Here is a 21,091-nt window from a genome sequence, read left to right as displayed (position 1 = left end):
TGCTGGTAACAAAGTGATATTAAAAAAAATTCCAAGAAAGTGGTTCCGTGGAAGCAAAACAAAAATGCATACATGGGTGACACTTAATACAATAAACATTACTTGAGACCAAAAAATAAATAAATAAATGTGTGAACCAATCTACTTCCTTGGTACTTCACAAGCTGCCTAACGTTTAGCCAAAATATGAAAAAATGTCATTAATCTGTTGCTACAATAGCAAGTCATGGATATTTCCACAAATCCTCTCACTGTTACTTTTCTGCATATTAGAAAGATTATCACTAACACAATAGTACTGTAAACACTGGTGGGTGGACATTTTGTCTGGCGCTGCTTATGGAGACAAGAAATTAATTTAACTTAAAGTTTATTTTCCATATTTGGCCACTTAACAATAAAACAACAATATGCACACATGCAGCAGTCAAAAAAACAACAAAACGATGAATTTTTTTAATATACCAATGCTCCATCTTTCCACAAACTTTCATAAAAATATATCAGCCTGGAAGCTTGTGCCTAAATGTGCCAACAGACAAACAAAGCGACAAAAACATAACCTCACTGACTGAGGTAAATACACAGTTTGCCTTAAAATCACTGTGAAAGTCTCAAACCTTTTGGAATTAGGAAAAGAGGTCTGGTAAATAGTGCAAATTCAGCATAACATAAGGCAATGGCTGTTAAAGCCTTGAAAACTGATCATCTCTATCAGAATAAACCAGCTGTTGGTGCCGGGTGTGTTCCTTTTCTTTCTTCAATCTCAGTGTCCTCATCAACATGCCCTATGTTGGGAGCAGCCACTTGCTCATCCACTCCCTCAGACTCTAAGGGTGCTTGAGGATCCGTCTCAGGCACTACTTGGTTTAAATTCCCAGGTACCGTTTCTTTTTCCTCTTCTGTTTTGCTTATGTCACTTGGGATACCATCTTCCTCCATTAGCACCTCATCAATATTCATGTCTTCCTCCGTCTCTGCAGTGTTCATATCTTCTTGTTCACCAAATGTCATGCCTTCTTCTGCTGCAATAACATTTGTGTCTTTTTCTGTCTCACCAAGTTTCGTGTCTTCTTCTGGCTCCACCCTGGCATCTTTTTTTTCCTCAGCAACCATGACAGCTTCATTCTGTTCAGTTAAAGTTGTTTCTCCATCTTCCTCTTCATCCCCCTCTACTTCTTCTTCCACCACAGTCTCCTCTTCTGCAGTGTCATCTTCATCCTCCTGCTCCTCCTGGCTGTACCCCAAAGTATCCCCAGGCTGCCAATAATCATACAGTTTATCCTAGAGAAGGGAAAAGACCAGCATAGCCAATAAGATTATAAAATTATCTTTTAAGACACAAAGTAAACACATCCTGTAAAGAAATTATTTAAATAATGTGTGTGACTACTGTACATCGAGAGGCCTTGTCCTCTGAAGGAGCATCTGCCACTTGGTGTAGATCCTCGCCACCAGATCCTTCACCTGGAGGAAGAAGAGGAAGGCAAGAGTTCTCATACAGGTTTATGTAGCACACTGAAAATGTCATTTATCAGAACCTCTGAAAAGAAACTTGCAATGATTTGTTGATATTTCTGATGATTCATATGAATATATTTAATATAAATATAAAGTAGTACAGATGTCTCTGGCATAGCGTTTCAGCAAGTTAAACGGGTTCCTAATCTGGAAATATATTACGACTGTCTATTAGGTCTAGCCTCATCTATACTGTTTGCTAATCTGTGAAATGCTATTAAGCAGTTTTGATATCTTGACTAACAGATCTGTGTACAGTGTTATCTATGAACTAAACTTGAAACATTTAATTTTGGAGAAAAGGCTGCCATTAGGAGGAAAGAGAAAACTGCTAACGCATTAACTGTGGGGTAAGTTTTTCAAATTAGGAACTTAAATACATGAGGAAAAAGCACCAGATTTACTTGTGATCTCGGGTCAATCTAAAACAAGTTGAATCTGATGACAAAGATGCAAAAATGCTGGCAACCACCAGTGCTTCCCTTCTATGTCCTAGTAGACACACCTATTGTATCAATTTCTAAATCCGATGTCACCTTGTTCTCTGGTATCAATTTGAAGCTTCTATGTTGCCCCGTTTTTGAGTTATCGCATTTAAAAAGTTAAGTGTCTACCCACCTGCTCGTAATGTCGATTAAAAAAAGCCTTTTACAGCTGAGAGGTAATAACTGATATTCTGTCTGCTTAGTGTTACTGCTAACAAGCTACTGGCGAATGACTAGTCAAGTCATTAACATTCAAAATAGTTTTGAACAGCATAGGCCTGGACCAGCGGCTCCCATATTTGGTTAAAAGTATTGTAGATTTTATTTTGTGAATTGCAGAAAAACACACACAAACACACACTTGTTAAATCATGCTTACCTTGCTGCGATAAAGACATTTTTCACTCTCCCTGATGTCACATTTAACATGCGTTTCCAGCTCAGTTGACAAAAACAGCAGCTGCTTCTGAGGGACAGAAAAAAAAAGGGAAGGGTTTATACATTCAATCAAAATCAGGCCAATAACATCTAAAAATCAGATAAGACTGGAAAAAAGAATTTACCTTTTGGTGAGCGGGAAAAAACTGAAAGTTGGATGCTTCATTTGCTAATGTCAGAAGGCTATAGCACAGGTAGTAGGACTGGAAGAAATGATAAAAGGATCTTGGGTCAGAAAAATCATTTTCAAAATGATGTCCAGGTGTTATTATGGATGTAAAACAAGTCAAGGTTGGAACATTTTGCAATTCAGACTGTAACAAAATGATCACCTGCTGGTCTAGTGTGCCCAGGTCTTCTTCTTTATCTTTCTGGTTCATTCCAGAGGAGCTCGTCATGTGTCGGAAAAGGGAGGAAGGTTGCATGCGAGGAAGGTATGGCCTCAGTTCAGAGAGCTAAATACCAAACAAAAACCAAACTCTATTAATTAAATTGATTTACATATTTATTGTGCATATAGGCTTCAAATTCCCCACGACCCTGAGGATGAGTGGATTAATGTACATAATTTAAAATTACATGTGAGAAGTGTTTCAAGCGCTGGGTTTAAAGGAAACTGCCAAGGTTACAAGTTAACCCAATTACCTGAAATTCTCTTTCCACAGGTTTGTATTTGCAATTTCCATCCAACAACTTAGAAATCATGCACAGGCTTAGATGTCGGCGCAACTCTCTGTCCAAATAAAACAAACATAAAAAGAACATTTTTCTTTTTAATGGTATGGTATTGTGAAAAAAAACAAAAAAAACAAAAAACCCCACAAAATGCTGAAAGTATTTGTTTTCATACTGGCTTTATTTCACTTTTACATGTCTTCATGCTATTCTGTAGCTCAGAGCATAGTAGGTTATAGTGCTGTATTATGGGATGGTAAATCTTGTGAATATCACAAGCAAAACAAGACATGCTGATACATGAAGTATCTAAGCCCTTTCATTTTCACTTCCATCAACTGCTGGCTGACAAATTTCTTAGATTCAGCTGTGTATATAAATGCATAAATAAATCAGAATCAGATAAACACAATAATCAGAAAATCAGTATATCTAGAAATTAAGTATATATGAGTAGATAGTGAAAAAAGAAGAAGGATAAAAAGACTCACTTTCCACGAATGTTGTCAGGCAGGAGATGAACTAATAGGCACATGTTGTGGTGATCATCTGTCAAATCAGTGAGAGCCAGGCAGATTTTTGGCAGCTAAAGACATAAAGCAAGTAAATAAAGTTTTTAAAGCCATACAAGCCAAGAAGCTGAGATAAATAATCTGGAGCTTGGTCATTTAGTGCTTTGTATTTAATGCAAGAATTATGAAACAAATCCTAAAATCTGTTGTTAGTCAATGTAAAGAGTATAAAATGAGAAAACTGAGCTAATTGTTAGAATGTGTTAATATTCTAAAGCAGATTAATTACATGTCTTCATAAGGAACAACCATACTATACACCACTTAGGGGATGATTAAACACAACAGCTACAAGAAAACTGTTTGCTTTAATGTGCCAAACTGAAATGTGAGGAAATAAAGTGCCAGACAATGACATTTATGCACTGACCAGAGCGTCCCAATCCCTGATGTTGTTGACAATTTTACACAGCAGAGGCTCCAGTGCCACACTCGACTCGAGGATGAGCCGCGTTTCCAGGCCGATGTGACTCATTACAGTAAGGATCAACAGCAGCTCATTGTCGCTGTATGCACGTGGGCACAGACCCATGCAGTAAGACAGGTACTATAAACAAGATTGAAAAACAAAACAATGAGTGGTGGAGTTGTACTCAATCTGCTAAGCTCTCAAACGTCATCAGCCATTTATTGTCTACTACCTTTAAAACATTACTGCAGTTGTGTTCAGGGAAAGTGGTCTCTTCCTTGTTGTGGGTAGGACTATCACTTTTGATGTAGACGTCCTCCCTGCAGAAACACAGAAAAATTCAACTCCTTTAAATTAAAAAGTGACCAAATAAACAACTTTCAGCTCACGTGTTATAGTTTTATATAGAAGGTAACAAAAGGAATGAGCGAGTCATATGGTGATGACACTCACAGCAGATCTCCTTCTGTGAATGGAGGTTGCAGATTCTCAAAAGGGAAGAGTTTAACAAACGGCACTCCCATGTTCATCAGGACCAGCGTCACGTCGGATAAACTGGGAACCCACACTTTAAACTGCTGGTTTCCATATTTCACTGTGGAAGTATTCACACCAAGAACTTCAACACTATGTACATTTTAAAGACAAACTACCAAAAGCTTAGGAAGGACAGCACTGACCTATTTGATAAGCAGCAGTCAATGCAATATCACAGAGGGCCTGTAGCAACTTCTCAGATATCATCCTCTCACTATGGACTGACATCATCTGATGAGATCGACAAAGAATTAAGCTTAAACATTTGTACAACAAACACAGTGTGGGGGTGTGTCAGACCTACCTTGAAAAGGAAACGGGTAACCTGAGCTGGACAGGGTGAGCTAGAGTCATAAGCTTCCTGAAACAATCCGATATTCACATGCAATCGCAGCTGAGCTGGGCTGGACCTGATGTAAAGCAGGAGAGTGTAAGTGGAGAGAAAGATCAAAGTTATTCATTATTTAGGAAAACTAAGAGTTGAAACTGAGTGTGCAAACTTAAATACATCCCTGAGTGCAGTGTGTTGGAGAGGACTAACTGTGCTAATTTACCTTTTTAGTAAGTGCCTTCAGGTCAAACTGTAGTTTTTCCTGACAAGACCTAACTTGTTGTTCATTACCCTGAGAGTAAAATGTCCTCAGTGAAGTTTATCGGAAGGCTCCATATTAGATTATGAAAAAGGTACGTTGTGGCCTTAGGATATGTACACAAAAAGCCTTTCGTGCAAAGGTTGTTACGCCACTCTGAAGTACAGTGCACACTATTGACAAATCTAATAAACATCAAGCACAGAGTAAAGCTGCTGTAGAAAATATAATAAGCCAAGACCAATGTTCCAGGTCTTAATTTAAACTTGTGTATTTTTTTTTAATGCTATTGGTATACAAGACAGATTCCTTTCTTTATGTTATTGTCAAAATTTGTTATCAGATTTTTGGTGTTTATGCAGGAAAAGGAAGTATTTGGTTTGGAGTTCCCCCAGACTAATGAGTCATTCATGCAAATAATTTGGTGTTTAAACTTTAAAAAGCCAACACAGAGGCACTCAGAAGAACTTGACACTTCCAAAAATGGCCCTCTACCTGACCTTATTCAAGTTGCTAACTTAGTGCATACTTCAAAAATATCTCCCATGCTTCTGAAGATTCCTCATATCTTTGTTTTTTGGGGGAACAAACAGCATGCACTAGAGTTATCCTACAGTCAAACCGGCTGATAATAAAAGCATACGTGATGTCCACTGGAGGTCAAAAGCAGTGTTTGAAAAATGTCAATAATATATAAAACTAAAATTAGCACAGAGCCCAGTAATAGTCACACTGAACGAATGCCCGTAGCTGCAGTGTTATTGGACGTTTACTTCTTACAGAAAGCTGAACTATCAATAGGGATGCACCAATACAACTTTTTCTGAATTCCATAACCATATCATGGGTTTGGGTATCTGTGATACAGTACTGATTTAATATTCAGTATTAAATTAATAAGCCATATTCCTCACTCTCAGGAAGAGACTGTGAACACATATTAATACTAATAATACTGATAATAATATTATAAATTATCAAAAGTAGCAAGATTAATAAGCGTACTTGAAACCCAAAAAACAACATCATACATAAAGAAAACACACTCTATAAATCTCAGTAAATTACACACGAGCTCACTGCTAACTATATTTTATATAGTTCAACAGACAGATGTAACACTCCTCCTAACAGTTACACACCGAAGAGTCTCTTGCTCAGCTACAATAAGCACACACAAGCTCTCAAAGGGCCATAAATGATCTTTGAGTGATTCTTAAGGCTACACTTCACTCTCCAGCCAAGAAACAACAAGTCTCATAGAAGCTTCTTATTGATGAGAGCTCTCACTATCTGCGCTGTGTAGCTGTCCTACAATGACCAGTGGCTAGGCTTCCACATGTTCCCTAACCCTCCACATCATACCCTACCATCATCATTCCCACATGCCTACTCCTACCATTATTAACTTCAGTGTTGCTAACTTTTTGCGTTTTTGTTATTGTTTTTTGCAAATAGATCTGGTGACTTTTGGGACCCACTTAACAGTTTATTTTCAAGAGACTGTGAATCCTCTGTTCATGATACACTATGCAGGACTCATAAAACCTCTGTTTAAGTAGAGGTAGATTTACATGGTTAGAAAGAAAGACAGACAGACAGACAGACAGACAGACAGACAGACAGACAGACAGACAGACAGACAGAAAGAATCAACCAGTCTACATGCATTCGACTGGGTCCCTGAGGATGTTCTGTGGGAGGTACTGCAGGAGTATAGGGTGTCTGACCAGTTGCTATGAGCCATTCAATCCTTAAATAAACATTTCAGGAGCTTGGTCCATAAGCCAGCAACAAGTCGGACTCATTCTTGGTGGGTGTTGGATCGATTCTGTTTATAATTTTTATGGACAGAATTTCTAGGTGTAATCAAATGGCAGAAGGCTTCCACTTGGGTGGTCTCAAAACCCTGTCTCTGCTTTTCATGATGACATGGTTCTGTTGGCTTCATCAGGTGGTGGCACTGGAGCAGTATGTAGCCAAGTGTGATGCGGTGGGAATGCAAGTCAGCACAATCAGGCCAATGTCCTCACCCTGAAAAGGGTGGAGTGCTCCCTCCGGGACAGAGACGAGTTACTGCCCCAAGTGGAGGAGTTTAAGTATCTAGTTGGATTATTATAGTTGGATGAGCAGGTGACCATATACCACATGGCTGAGAGCGGCCGGCCAGGGTTCGAGTCTGACCCGTGGCCCTTTGCTGCATGTCTCCCCTTCTCTCTTTCCAATAAAGAAAAATAAAGTATCTTGGGGTCTTTTTCACGAGTGAGGGGAGTAGGCGATCAACAGACTGGTGCTGCAGCTTTGGATAGTGATGGAAAGAATGAGATCACGGATACAAGCAGCAGAAATGAGCTTTCTCTGAAGGGTGGCTAACCTCTCCCTTAGAGATAAGGTGAGGTGGTCAGCCATCTGAGAGGACCTCAGAATACAGCTGCTACTCCTCCACATCGAAACGAGCCAGTTAAGGCAGTTTGGGCATCTGACAAGGATGCCTCCTGGGTGAGGGTGCCTCCTGAGCATGTCCAACCAGGAGGAGGCCACGGGGCAGACCCAGGACATGCTGAAGGGCTTATATCTCTTGGCTGGCTTGAGAATGCCTGTGTTCCCCTGGAAAAGTTGGAGGAGGTGGCCAGGGAGAGGGAAATCTGGGCTTCTCTGCTAAGTTTCTAGCTGAATTGGAAGACCAGTTTACCCTTTAAAGCTGAGGCAACAAAAATGCCCTCAGAGGTTAATTCAATGTAATTTGTCCAATTAGTATTCAAGACAACTTTAAAGAAATTATAGATGAACAATTGCTGCTAATGCAGTATTTGGGAAAAAGTTTAAAATCATCAAAAAATCATGCACTCCAAACAATAATTACTTACATATATCTAATTTTTAGTACAAAAGTACAACAAATGTTGCCCTTTCATTTTTACACACAGAAATTGAGCTCACCACAGAAGAGTTTTTTGTGCTGTTCCCTGTGGATTGACCAGGCACTGCCTGAGCTGTAATGTATTCTGGTCAAAGATCTGACCAAACTTCTCCAGGTTGAACACTTCTTCTCCTGGAGGGACTTCTTTGATTGCAGCAGACATCAATGAATACCGCTGCAAGAATTCCCTGGTAAACAAATTCGAGCAGTTCACAGTTTAGCTAACTACAGTGAAAACATGGTTCCCCAGAGACAAAATATAAAGTGGCAGCATGTCTTTGTGTGCCTTACTGTTGTTCGGAAGAAATGCCCTCCTCTCGGTTCTCCTCTGCTTCTTCATATTCAGCTATCTTCAACAGGTCCTCTTCACATGCAGTTAGCAGTTGTCTCTCAATCTCTTTTGATCTAGTGAATAATGCAGAGAGTTTCGTGAAGATGCTGTAGCTCTTGAAATGAAACGGCAGTGAAACTTTATGAACAACTCACTTTTTATTGTTATTTATTTCCTTCAGTATTTGGTCAAGATTGTTCTTGTAATTGCCTGACTTTGTTGTGGATTGAAATGGTTGCTGTGGAAAACAACATGTGATAGTTAACATCCAAATAAAGTTTTACTGTCCTTTAGCTCAGCAAGCTTATTTTTATACAGTAACAACTTTGCGTACAACAAAGACCAAGACATTTTACTTACATTTTTTGACTGAGAGCTCAGACGTCTAGGTGGACTAGGATCTGAGAATGTTCCCTTCTCAGGTGTATCTGGAGGTTTAGTAGCACGCTCCATCATCTCTTCCAAGGAAAGTAGCTGCTCATCATCACTGCTATGGGAGCTTTGGGTTAGATCCACATCTACTGCAAAACTCAGCCCCAAGTCCAGCTCCACATCTATGGGATCCTCTTCATTTATCTGCTTGTTATCACCTTTACTTTCCTGCCCCTTCAGTGGTAGAGACTGACAATAACTGGAGGTAGAAGTCTGTTCAGCAGCAGCACTGTCAGTCTCTACAGCACCTGTACTCACTTTTTTGCAGAGGAGAGATGGATTTTGGTCACCCTTAAGCTGCCTGTGTGAAGAAGGGATGGGGCTGTTTTTGGTGTCCTTATCTCGAGGAGGTGGTATTAAGTTTTCCAGTTTTACCCGTGTTAACGTTACAGTTGGAAAACTGCCTAGTGGATTAGGTAAAGTGGACGATGCTTCAAGAAGAGGACCGGTTATTTTGCAGTTTTGATGTTTCTCACAAGAGGACTCAGTAATTGAGTTGCTGGAGCTTCCTGTGATGCTGGATGAACCTTTCTCTGTTGTTTTGCTTGTTTCCCCATCTATCTTGGGTTTTACAGTCTTATTTGAGGAGCTAACAATGTAAGTCACAGGATCAGGAGTGAAAAGATCATTGGCGTCATAAGAAGCTACAGGTCTTCGTGAACGAGAAGCTTTATTCCGCTCTCCTGTCCGACCAGTCAAAGAGCTCGAATTTGGTTTCGAGGTTGATTTGTGAGGGCTACTGCTGAGTTTTCTGTTTTCTCCTCTGGGATTACTTCTTTTCGGGGTCTTGACAGAGCTACTACTGGAAGAAAAACCAGAGTGGTGACTGCCTAACTCAGCAGGTGAAGAGCTAGTAGTGTCCTTCTGAGGAACATCAGAGTTGAACAAAGTGCTTGATTTATCCCTTTTATTTTTTTGCTCGCTTGTCTTTTTCACACTTCCCTCATTTGGCTTTACATGTGATCTAATTTCCTTTAACTGTGGTACATGACTCTGAGAATAATTTATAAATGATTCCTTTGCACCTATTGATGTTATTTTCTCTGTACATTCTTTATGCAATGATGACTTGCAGCATGACTGAGAAGATCCAACAGTAGATGACAGCTCTGAGCATGCTGACTGTCCACGTGCCTGTTCTGTAAGTAGATAGCCATCTGTGGTTTTGTGTTGGTTTGCTGACTCTGAAGAATGCATCACTGACGGCTGAGGCGCAAGTGCAGTGGGAACAGTGGATTTTGTTGTCTCCGTTTTGTTTGAGTTTGCCCCTTGAGTACATGGTTTCTTGGCATTCTCTGAACCATATTCATACTCGCTGCGCCTCTTGTGTGATGAGAAGTTCAAGTCCACTGCTGGAGAAAGGAAAAAAAAAAAGATGATATTTTCTTTTGAACAATATTGAGGGTTCATTAATGTCTACAAAATGACCAGAATTTGATAGTTTTAACTTTGTCTTAAAAAGGGTTTTACTATCCACATCAGATAAATGTACCTCAATCTGTTCACAAAAGAATGATAGTCTGCAACTGCAGAAATTTACTGGCAGCTATTCGGATAATAAACTCATCATTTCTTTTAAAGGATAAGGTTATACATTTTATGATTCCAGGCTTTCAAATTTACAATATGCAATATTGCTTCATTGTGGTTTATTTCACACCTCAAACATTTAGTAAACAATTAAGCAAATGCAAGTAATCTGCAAAAAATTACAGGTAGTAATAAAATAAACTACTAACTCTTTTATGCTACGTTCACACCTACACGGGTATTTTTGAAAACGCACCCGTTTCGTCCACACGTAAACGGTGTTTCGAATCACTGAAAACTGAGATTTTTTTAAAACTCCTTTTTTGTATTTACGTGTGGACGAGGACTACAGAGTTCGTCATGCAACGTCAAAGGTATGTGCATTTTTTCACGTCACGCTGTGCGCCACGTTGTTTACATGAGATGAATTGCAGAATGGCAGATAGAGACAAAATACTGTTAATCTGACTATCTTCAGTTTTTAAACGCTTACATACACACACGCAGTTACTGTCCCTCCATTTACAAAGGCAGAGGCGTCGCGATGTAATTATTTTACTTGTAGTTGTTTTTTATCTGTGTAATAATAGTCAACATTGCTATCAATACATTTTTCAAAAAATGCCTCTCTGTGCAAAATGAGTTCAAAAACATAAACAACTGTGAGATACTGTTTGTCCGTGATTTGAACCCAGGGAACAAATCGTGGCAGGATCAGCCTGATATTATTTGTATCCCACTGTAACTTTACTGTATAAAGAGCTAACATCTCCAAAATGTCAGGAGTAGTTAGTTATTATCAGAAGTGTTTGTGAACCAAAAATCAAGAATGTGGGATACTGTTTGTCCGTAATTTGAACAGCCCAGCGCGTGCTCCCCACGATTGGAAAACCAATTCTGCAGGGGAGACCTACCTTGGCACTTGTGCAGGTGAAACCAAAGGGAAGATTTGCTTCACCATATTTTCTAGTCTTTGGCTTAGAATGAAGTTGGTTTGGAAACATATTCAGCTATGCTTCATCTTCTGTTTTGCGTTTGTGTGGGCGCCCTGTGCTAGCAGTGTCCAAGCATTTTGCTTTGTTTTTTTCCCCCTTTTCATACCCCCCCACATTACCTGCAGGTCAGTGATATTTTCAGTGTATTGAAGCTACAGGACTTAACAAGCAATACTGCCAAACATAACCTATCTGAAAGTTTAGAATTTACTTTAAATTACAATATTACCTGAAATTAACTTTTCACTTGAAGGTGTTTGCTCCTGTTGCTGGCTCTGCAAAAAAAGACAAAAAAAGTTAGTGACCTACTTAAGTGATATTTGAACAGCAATAATATTGTGGCTATGCAATTTATCTTATAAAAAACAAAACAAGTGACAACCAGTTCAGAAATTATTTCTTTAAATAAACAGACTTAATAAATAGCTAGTAAATGCACTTTAACTTATTTAAAGCTGTTTTCTGCATGCTCTCTGGTGCTAAACTTTTCTAGACAATACCCAATTAACTTGTATGAGAAAGAAACAAATAATCAAACCAGCTGAATCAGGAAAAAAAAACAACTGTCTTTAACCTGCCAGCTCCATTTTATAAAGTCAATTATAAAATTATAATAATAGCCAGTTTGTCCTATGGAAACTGAGTGCTCAGTTTTCTTTCCATGCTCTGCCACCCCTCGCCTAAACCAAATGTAATATTTATATACGTAATATAAATATATAATATTTACAGTAATAAGAACCAAAGAGATGCAGACAATCTCCTGTTGTGTGCTACATGTGAGATTGGGTTACACCAGCCCATATCAAAAAAATCTAATCTCTTGACAATGTCCACAGTTCATGTGTGAAAACAGCTAAATACCTTCCAACTATTGCCAGTTTCATAAATTTTAATCATAGTTAGTCTCAGTATTGATTTTGTTCACAAATATTTTAATATCTGATTCAGGTTTAAAAAAATAGATATTATGGTGGTGTTGCAAACTCAAAAGGTGGCAACAAATTCTCCCTGTTTGTAAGTCAACAGGTGCTCTTAAATTGCCTTACTTCTGTGTTAAATAACATACAGTAACATGTTAATAAGACATGTCTTCCTACTGTCTTCCTTAAAAACAATTTTAAATTTAGAAATTGCTAAATAGTAAGATGAAAAAAGGGCAATTAAGTCTGTTTATAATGCTAAATCATTGATTTAAAAAAAAAACAAAACAAAAAAAAAACATCATGTTCCCGAGGCTGGCTATGTCATCTTCTATCCTCAATCCAACCAAGTACTGAAAAGCTCTTAGCCTGACCAGCCTGGCATAAGACTGGAAAGGTAGAAAGCATTCATCGTGATTTCAAAACTCGAAATAAACTTTGTGTTATTAAATATATAAAAACTTTACCTGGGAAGAGGCTACAGAGATATGCATGATGGGTAAACGACTACTGTCGGATGAGTGGGGTTTTGGATGGAGATGGTAGCCCTGCGAGGGCCAATGGCTGATATTAGGATACCAGCCTTTTGAGTATGAAGGGGACTGTGGGTGAACTTCAATGGGTGCTCTGTAGTTGAATGATGGGGTTGTAACACTCACAGATGGTCTGTGCAGCTGGACCGTAGGTATAGAATATTCCACATCACTGGACTGAGCCTAACAAAACATTAAGAACCACATCAACTCAGCATAACTAATCATATTTATCATAAAAACACTCAACCAGAACAAAATCTGAGTTTCTCCTAAGACCGTATGAAAAAAGATGAAACAATACCTTATCTGATTCTTGTCTTTGTGTTGTTACAGTTTTACTTTCTGAGCTGGATGAAGAAGCCTTGAATTCAGTCGCTTGATCTCGGCCTATGTGGGAAGATGGTGATTGGTTGATAGCCACTGGAAGCAAAAATGTGTCAAAAGATCCTGGCTGATGGCCTCCTGGTATTGGGGGATTTAATGACATCCTAATGGTACCTGGATTGTTTGGCACAAGCCCTGGAGGTTGACCAAAGTGTTCTGGAGGACCCAACCTTTCCTTTGGCATAAAATAAGGTCTTTCCACAGGGGAACCAAGATTAAGTGAATTGCTTGAATTAAATCCTGATGAATGGATTAGTCCTGGGGGATGATGATTTTGCCAGTGTGGACCAATTCTGTCCCTGTAGCACACCTCAGGTGCCTGAATTGGCAACATTCTCCTCGGTGGTGGATTAGAAAGCCGGTTAGGGACCCGAGAAGGCTTCATTGGAGTCTCCTGGTGAAAAGATGTGTTGGATAGGGAGCGCTGCTCAACAACAAGGTCCTTTACTAAGGTACAAAGGAAATATGATGCATGCATTATGGTCTTTTGAAGAATCTGTTACATTACACCTTACCCATTTACTGTACTTACTAAGGATTATCCATCTGTTTTTTTAAATTACAGGTCTGAATTTGTTTTAAGAGAAAAGTAATGACTAGCTTAGCCTTTTGTGTTAAGCCAAGAGTGCCAAAAAGATCTCCCTCTGACAAACTTATTTTTCTCATTGTGTCTGCTTCCTCTTAAAGCCCAAAGCACTATCTGACGCTTTGGTTGGCTTAGTTGTTGATTTAACTGCTCACTGACAGTCCCACAGCATGAAACTGCACAATAAGTGAGACTATATAATAAAACAAACAAACAAAAACTTACATCATAAACATTACATTTATTGCACAGTAAGTAAAAGCATACACATGAGAGGCAAAGTCTCAAGGAGCAGGTAAAAGTAAAAGGTTATTTTAATGAAAATTAACACTCGACCTGTCACTTCGACTCACCTTTACTTCTCGGTGAGAAGCAAGCTCCAAGTGGGCTGCAAAAAAGACAGAGAAATGGGAACTCAACATGTTTCTATTAACGTTTGAAGTTAGCCCGGTCACCAAGCCGACGACAATGACGCAACTTCAGTTTTTGTTTTATTTTAATCCCCACACACACAAAAATGAGAAAAAGAAGACGTCCAACAAAGCACGAGTTAACCTTCCACAGACAAAACGAGGGAGACACTTGCTAGAGAATTTCTGTTTGGCTAATGGCTACCAATCACGGCATGCTATTTGAGGTGACAACATGAGATCAAATAGTTTCACGCTTTGACATGTCGTGATGTTGTTTTGACATAAAAATGTCTTATCGCCTGAAATTAACATAACCTAGCAGTGTCGCTTGAGAACCTCAGTCCCAAACAGACGTCAACAAACTGGCTAGCCGTTAAATATTATTACCTGTCAATATGCTAGGAGCTAGAGAAAAAGAAAGCTAAATATGACAGCGTTATTCATTAGCATCAGTTCCTTGCGTCGTGTTGGACTCGCTTTAAGAAGAAACAAAGCCATCTATGAACGTTTTATTTTAGAACCTACATAAACGTCTTTCTGTAGCTAGCTAGCGAATAATAAAATGCATAATAAATACTAGCATGTCGTTTGAGGAAGTAATGTTTAGCTAGCTGGCTAACGCGCGTGCAAATTACCAGTTAGCAGTTATTCATACCGAGTGTCTCCTTAGTTTTCTGTTGCTTTCCTCATTTTGAGGACTGGGAAGTCTGTTTGCAACTACATACGGCGGCAATAACACGTTACTGGTGATTCCCGGTGCCACAAACATCCTCTCCCGCTTGCAACCGCTTAGACGACACGAACTGCATCATGGAACTTGGAGTTCAAAAGTATTTCACTTTAAAGGAATTCTTTCTGTAGATGTTCAAACTATTTCCCCAAGTCTTTTTCCAGTGCTTCCGAAATAGACCTGAATCCATCTATTAGAACCCACATTGTAATTTTTCATTTTTTTCGAGGTCGTCATGAGAAATGGTTAATTCTGGAAAATGTCTTGCAAATACAATATGCCCCTGGGACAAAAAAAATACCCTCTCCTTCATGAATTTAGTCAAAACTGTGGTTTGACCACCACCAAGATTTCATGCTTCATTCATTTTACTTTTGGATATTTGTTACATTTACATACCAAACACATAATTAAACACATTTTAATATTAGACAAAGATAACCCAAGTAAATACAAAATGCAGATCTAAATTCAATTATTAAGGGGAAAAAGCCACCCAGACCTACCTGTCACTGTGTGAAAAAGTAATTCCCCCCGAAAACTAATAACTGCTTGTACCACTTCACACATTTTTAGCTGGTCTAAAATCAGCTGCAAGGTCAGCTGATGGAATAGGATGAGGAGAAAGAAAGACATTAACAAGTGCAATGATAAATGTAGACCTTTTATCTTTATTCCTATGATTCATTTGTCACAATATCATTGTCTAAACAGTGGATTGATCACATGTACGGTGCAAAACACACAGCATAGCACCATTCAAAATGTCAACAAATAACACAGACAGCAACAACATAGGAGACAGCATATATTTCAATCATAGACAAGCAAAATAAGAGAAAAGGACTGTTAGCCTTTCCTTATCATCCCATCCTGCTCTCAAGAGATTGTAACATTACATCCTGTTATTAGTGAAAAGCATGAAATTAATGACCTAGAAAATAACTTCTGTACACTTTGGTGGTACTATTTATGTAAAAAAAATACAGCAAATCTATATTTTAAATTAATTTATAATACCCTACAATATCCCAGTATCCTAGGTCACCCAGTGAAATAACAATGCCATCTAAACAGGTATAATTTCTTAACCGCTGCTAGTCTCTCACCAAAATAAAGTAGCAGTATTGTATGTGAGGCAAACCGAGACCTCATCTCTTCATGTAAATAGTATTGCTAACCTTGGAATTGCCTGCAGCATAAAATGGATACGTGGATTTTAGTCTTTCCTCTGCTTTTTTACTATTTAAAGGCATTCAGATATCACAGCCATTTGCTTAACGATGTCACAACCAAAGACCTGTTTCATGTAACAACAAAAACAAAGTGTTATAATTCTGTCATTAGTGAAAAAGGACATAAATTACATATTCTAGTTATTGTCTTTTTTGACGGCATTGCTAATTCTCTTTCAATACTTGCACTGTAAAGGTTATAATATAAGATTATAATGTAATAATTAGGCAAAAATATTTACAATCTCTTGAAAGTCATGCGCTCCATGGCTCTAATGTTTATCAGTCATTTACTGTCTACTGCTCCCCTGTACTGTACAAACAGACAGCAAACTACAGTATATTCATCACATATTACAACTCAAAATAAATCAGAATTTAGAGGAAACACTAATCTAAGGCCAGCTGTTAGGGACAACCTGTTCCATCGAACATAAAGGGAGCTTTCATGGTGTTTTTCACTTCTTGGCCTTTCCCTGAGCAGCAACGGCCTCCATGGCTTTGCGTACAGTCTCCTCGTCGCCAAGGAATTGCATTGGCTTCACTGGCTTCAGGTTTTTGTCGAGCTCATAAAGGATAGGGATCCCTGTTGGCAGGTTCAGCTCCATGATGTCTTCATCTGACATTCCTACAAAAAGAACAGACAAAATGTCATTTTGTACAGAATTACTGCAATTGCTGACAGAGTGATTGACTACAGGGTACTCCCCAGTTCTCTGTATAACCATATCCTGTTTTTTTTGTTCTTTTCCTCTAACCTAGGCTTTTAGCTATAGCTATATTCCCTCATTAATGTCTGTTTATTTTATCTTTCGGTCCTTAGGAGCTTATAATAACCAACTAGCCAAGTGGAACACCCTTTTGTTTGGAAGGGGGGCCTTAACTTCTTCACCCTTGATGCCTAGGGGGGACCCTTAATTTGCTTTTCTTTTCTTTCATATTTAAAGCCATCCTACAGAACAAAATAGAATAGGTTCGTGAGGGTGCTCTCTACTGATATGGCCTACCAGGGCTGGAAAAAACCTTAACCTATTGTAAAGATTGTCAAAGCACATCTTAACTGATATATAGTGAAGTGTCAAAACTCATCATCAAAGTTACATGGGGAGGAAAGGAGCTAAAATGAAGTGCAGAGACAGTCTAAATAACAGGGATGGCATCTGTGCTGAAAATGTAAAGCTAATGCAGAAGTACCTTAACTTTAAAATGACTGTAACTGCATAACTGTTTATGCTAAAGACAAAATTCAAATGATTGTGGAAAGAAGAAAAGACAAGCTTTACGGGGATATTTATGGTATCATAATGGATTCACAAGGCTATACTGTCAGAGCACAAACAAACAAACAAAAAAGAAAAAACAGCTCCACCTGGAGTTTACCATGTGAACTTCACATCACCTTTCCTCTCAATCATTTGGGCTAGAGAGAAAATTCAACTCTTCCTAAGAAACATTTTGTATGAATCTTGGTCAATAAAGGGTTAAACGTGCATTCTTCTGAAGGAGGAGGAGGGGGGGGGTGCCCCTATGCTTACAAAAAAGACTTATGTTTACTTATGTTTCAGTAAACACTTTCTTGATGTGTTTCTGGGCTCAGTCGCTAGTTTCAAGCAAATACATAAACATAACATATAAAGTAGAGGTGATTAAGCAGTGAACAGTATGAGAAAATAATGTGTTTTTTGAACATTAAAGCATGAATATATATTTGTGAACCTACCAAGTCAAATTCTGAATTTTAAAACATTTCCATGTGACTCATACTTTTGCATCAGATTTCCGCCGTAACTTACACTATAACCAGAACCCCATTTTAACACTGCGCTGCAACCTTCTACATGACCTCCTGAGAAATGTAACTACAAGCATACTACGACGTGAATTGCTTGAAAGGTTGTGGTGTAGGGATAAAAGGAGTTTCTGGTTACATCACCAGTTAGGATGTAGATTTCTCGCAGAAGTCTAAGTGAAGCTTTAGTGTTACTCACCCTCCAAGTGCTTGACGATCCCTCTCAGACTGTTTCCATGGGCGGCGATCAGCACCCGCTTTCCCTGCTTGATCTGAGGGGCGATCTCCTCGTTCCAGAAGGGCAGCGCCCGTGCAATGGTGTCCTTAAGGCTCTCACAGGAAGGAAGCTGGTCGTCAGTCAGGTCTGCATAACGACGATCCTGCAAACATAACAACTTCATTGTACAAACTAAATAACAGAACAAAAAACTGAGATAGCATCTTAAGCTTTATTTTACCCCCCACCCAAAAAACCCACGTTTTTTTTTTTTATATTACATTTCAAAAATAGAAAGGAAGACATGAGAAGTCAAAGGAGCTCTGCAAAGAAAAGCGTCTGGACTTCTTTAAGTTGCTTGAAGACGTTTCACCTCTCATCCGAGAAGCTTCTTCAGTTCTAAGGTCAAATGGTGGAGAGTCCCAGATATAAACCTAGTGGGAGTATTCCCCCCACAGAGGGACAAAAGGACCCCCTGATGATCCTCTAATCGCCTGAGCCAAGGTGTGAAACTGGGTGTGGGTCCCAATCAGCCAGGTTTCGGGTGTGTTCATTGTGAAACCTGGCCCCACCTTATCATGCGAATTCCTGAGGTCAGATGGCCCAGGATGTGAGTGGGCGTTAAGGCGTCTGGGAAGGGATCTCAAAACTGGATTATAGATGGCAGAGAGTTGGTGTCGTAAACCCCCGCCTCTGTTCAAAGATGGTCGCTCACAGTGGACATAGATGGCTTCTTTCACTCCTCTTTCAAACCATCTGTCCTCTCTGTCCAAAATGTGAACATTGGCATCCTCGAAAGAGTGTCCTTTATCCTTAAGATGCAGATGGACTGCTGAGTCTTGTCCTGTGGAGGTGGCTCTTCTGTGTTGTGCCATGCGCTTGTGAAGTTATGAGAAATTTGTTTCTACCTTGACTTGAACTTTGAACCTGAACGCAGAAGAACTCTTTCAGTCATACATTAACTCACACTGAACTTAGTATTAGGCAATAGCATTAAGGCTCCTACTGGCAAATAGTAACCTACTACGTCTCTGTGGTGGCCATGCTTGATTTTTGCACTGTTGTGGTATTTAAGCTAAGTATGCTGGAGATAAAAAGATTGAGACACATGATGTTAAATCCACTATTTTCTCTCTAAACACTCGTGCCATTTCTGCTGATTTCTCTCATAAAGCTGGTTAGGCCTGGATTCAGAGATATGTTCAAGTCGTGGCTCATTTTTGTTACGTTTGTTTGGAGATACTTGATTAAGAAAGTCAATATGTACAAAACCATTGTTTCTCTCGGACGTCAGCAAAGTTCATTGATTGTGTTCATGCACTGCCAATATGATATCTTACCTTGCTGATGATAGTATAGTAGTCGTGGTCTGGACCCATGGGAGGAGGTGGGATATCAAATGAGCGCCTCCAGACCTTCACCTGAGCCTCTCCGTGCTTGGCAGCAGTCTCTGCCTTATTTAGCCCCGTCAGGCCTCCGTAGTGACGCTCGTTGAGCCGCCATGTCCGATGAACAGGCACCCACATCTGGTCAATGCTGTCCAAAACCAGCCACAGTGTCCTGATGGCTCTCTTCAGCACGGAGGTGTAGCAAATGTCAAACTCAAAGCTAGCATCTGTGAGATTCATAGAGTGTGAGACACTCCAGGGGTTTTTTTGTCTGGTAAAATATATATTTCTTGCATAGTTGTGTAGTTATTACATTTCTTCACTCTGCTGTCTATGTATAACACCTGGAATAATGCCAATGATGGTATAGAGAGAGATAAGCCTGTATCTCAGGCCTTGCAGAAATTACATTTAGGATTGCTCAGAGCTCAAGATGATGTCTCCAATATGCCTCTGCAGTCAAAAACCTCAACCTCATAATAGAAGGTATGGTGCATATAACAATGAAAAGCATCTAATTATAACACAATGACCGCTGTTTGGTATGACTGCACGGAAAAATGACTTGACTATTTTGGTTGGGGCTCAGAAGTCTAGCTATTATTGAGCCGTAAAAAATTAGGTCTTCTGATTGAAGCTGGGTGAAAGAGCCAGCTGCATGAACATTTAACTAAATACATTACTTTGAAGGTTTTTTTCCCCCCTCTCTGCTCTGCAGGCCTTTATTATTTCTGTTGCAATGCAGCCACATAAAAGCATCGCCTCAGCACGTCTGCACACGGTCAGGGGGCGGTATATGACCCGATGCGCTCAGACTATGCGGTTATGCAATTGCTAGTTGCCGAGAGCGCGATACCACACGGAATGAAGGAAGACTTCACATCGGTTCGTCCTCACCTTTTAGGGCCTGTCCTCCTCTCTTCGCCTCCTTTTCACCTGTTTCGCTCAGATCTGCATCAAACCACCCACAGAAGCGATTCTCCTGGTTCCAGTTGCTCTCTCCGTGACGAATCAGCACTAATTTGTAGGCTGCCATGAGTGATACAGATATGTCTCAGCCGATTGCTTCAGTCAATGAAAACTAGTTAGTTTAAGTATTTTTTTGAAGGATGCTGAGGATGCTGAATCTATACCCCCCAACTCCAGAGACATAGACGACTCCACTTGCTGCTGTCAAACCGTTTTATCCCTTGGATTGGCTACTCCCCCACTTCCTGGTTTTCAGAACCAATGAGGCTCAGCAGAATAATATTTATCAACCAATGGGCGAGGTGGGAGTGAACGGTGGAGAATCTCCGACCTTCACGTTGTACATTGTACTCTATTGATTTTCTTTAGGCTGTTTGTCTTTTCAATAGTATCTATCTATCTATCTATCTATCTATCTATCTATCTATCTATCTATCTATCTATCTATCTATCTATCTATCTATCTATCTATCTATCTATCTATCT

At 39.4% G+C, this 21,091-nt stretch overlaps 2 protein-coding genes across 10 annotated transcripts; both read right to left on the bottom strand.

Moving 5' to 3' along the window:
- Window positions 1-353: 353 nt before the first annotated feature.
- On the bottom strand, window positions 354-15,148 carry slf2 (SMC5-SMC6 complex localization factor 2). 9 transcript variants are annotated; one of them, XM_014336501.2, is made up of 22 exons: window positions 15,003-15,148; window positions 14,218-14,252; window positions 13,393-13,725; window positions 13,196-13,281; window positions 12,826-13,074; window positions 11,665-11,710; window positions 8,839-10,262; window positions 8,634-8,716; window positions 8,439-8,552; window positions 8,168-8,335; window positions 4,942-5,047; window positions 4,781-4,868; window positions 4,554-4,695; window positions 4,333-4,420; window positions 4,062-4,238; window positions 3,611-3,705; window positions 3,090-3,177; window positions 2,777-2,899; window positions 2,570-2,647; window positions 2,386-2,472; window positions 1,399-1,467; window positions 354-1,284 (listed from the first exon to the last, which is right to left on the bottom strand). In XM_014336501.2, the coding sequence occupies exons 1-22, from the start codon at window positions 15,044-15,046 to the stop codon at window positions 715-717; spliced, it is 4,293 nt and encodes a 1,430-aa protein (XP_014191987.1). In that variant the 5' UTR covers window positions 15,047-15,148; the 3' UTR covers window positions 354-714. The 9 variants fall into 9 exon arrangements, with proteins under 9 accessions (XP_014191987.1, XP_005913982.2, XP_005913975.1 ...); XM_005913920.3 differs by having other exon boundaries at window positions 8,839-10,259; window positions 13,196-13,725; XM_005913913.3 differs by having other exon boundaries at window positions 8,839-10,259; window positions 13,018-13,074; window positions 13,196-13,725; window positions 15,003-15,147.
- Window positions 15,149-15,658: 510 nt separating this feature from the next.
- Window positions 15,659-20,845, bottom strand: LOC102295404 (phosphoglycerate mutase 1). The gene is made up of 4 exons (XM_005913911.2): window positions 20,534-20,845; window positions 19,589-19,863; window positions 18,231-18,411; window positions 15,659-16,870 (listed from the first exon to the last, which is right to left on the bottom strand). The coding sequence occupies exons 1-4, from the start codon at window positions 20,670-20,672 to the stop codon at window positions 16,701-16,703; spliced, it is 765 nt and encodes a 254-aa protein (XP_005913973.1). The 5' UTR covers window positions 20,673-20,845; the 3' UTR covers window positions 15,659-16,700.
- Window positions 20,846-21,091: the final 246 nt, after the last annotated feature.

The sequence above is a fragment of the Haplochromis burtoni genome, unplaced genomic scaffold, assembly GCF_018398535.1.
Source record: "Haplochromis burtoni strain Fernald_Lab_line unplaced genomic scaffold, NCSU_Asbu1 Contig_7, whole genome shotgun sequence".
NCBI classification, from domain to species: domain Eukaryota; kingdom Metazoa; phylum Chordata; class Actinopteri; order Cichliformes; family Cichlidae; genus Haplochromis; species Haplochromis burtoni.
Note: the sequence above shows the minus strand (reverse complement) of the source record. Positions and strands in the feature narration are given on the sequence as shown.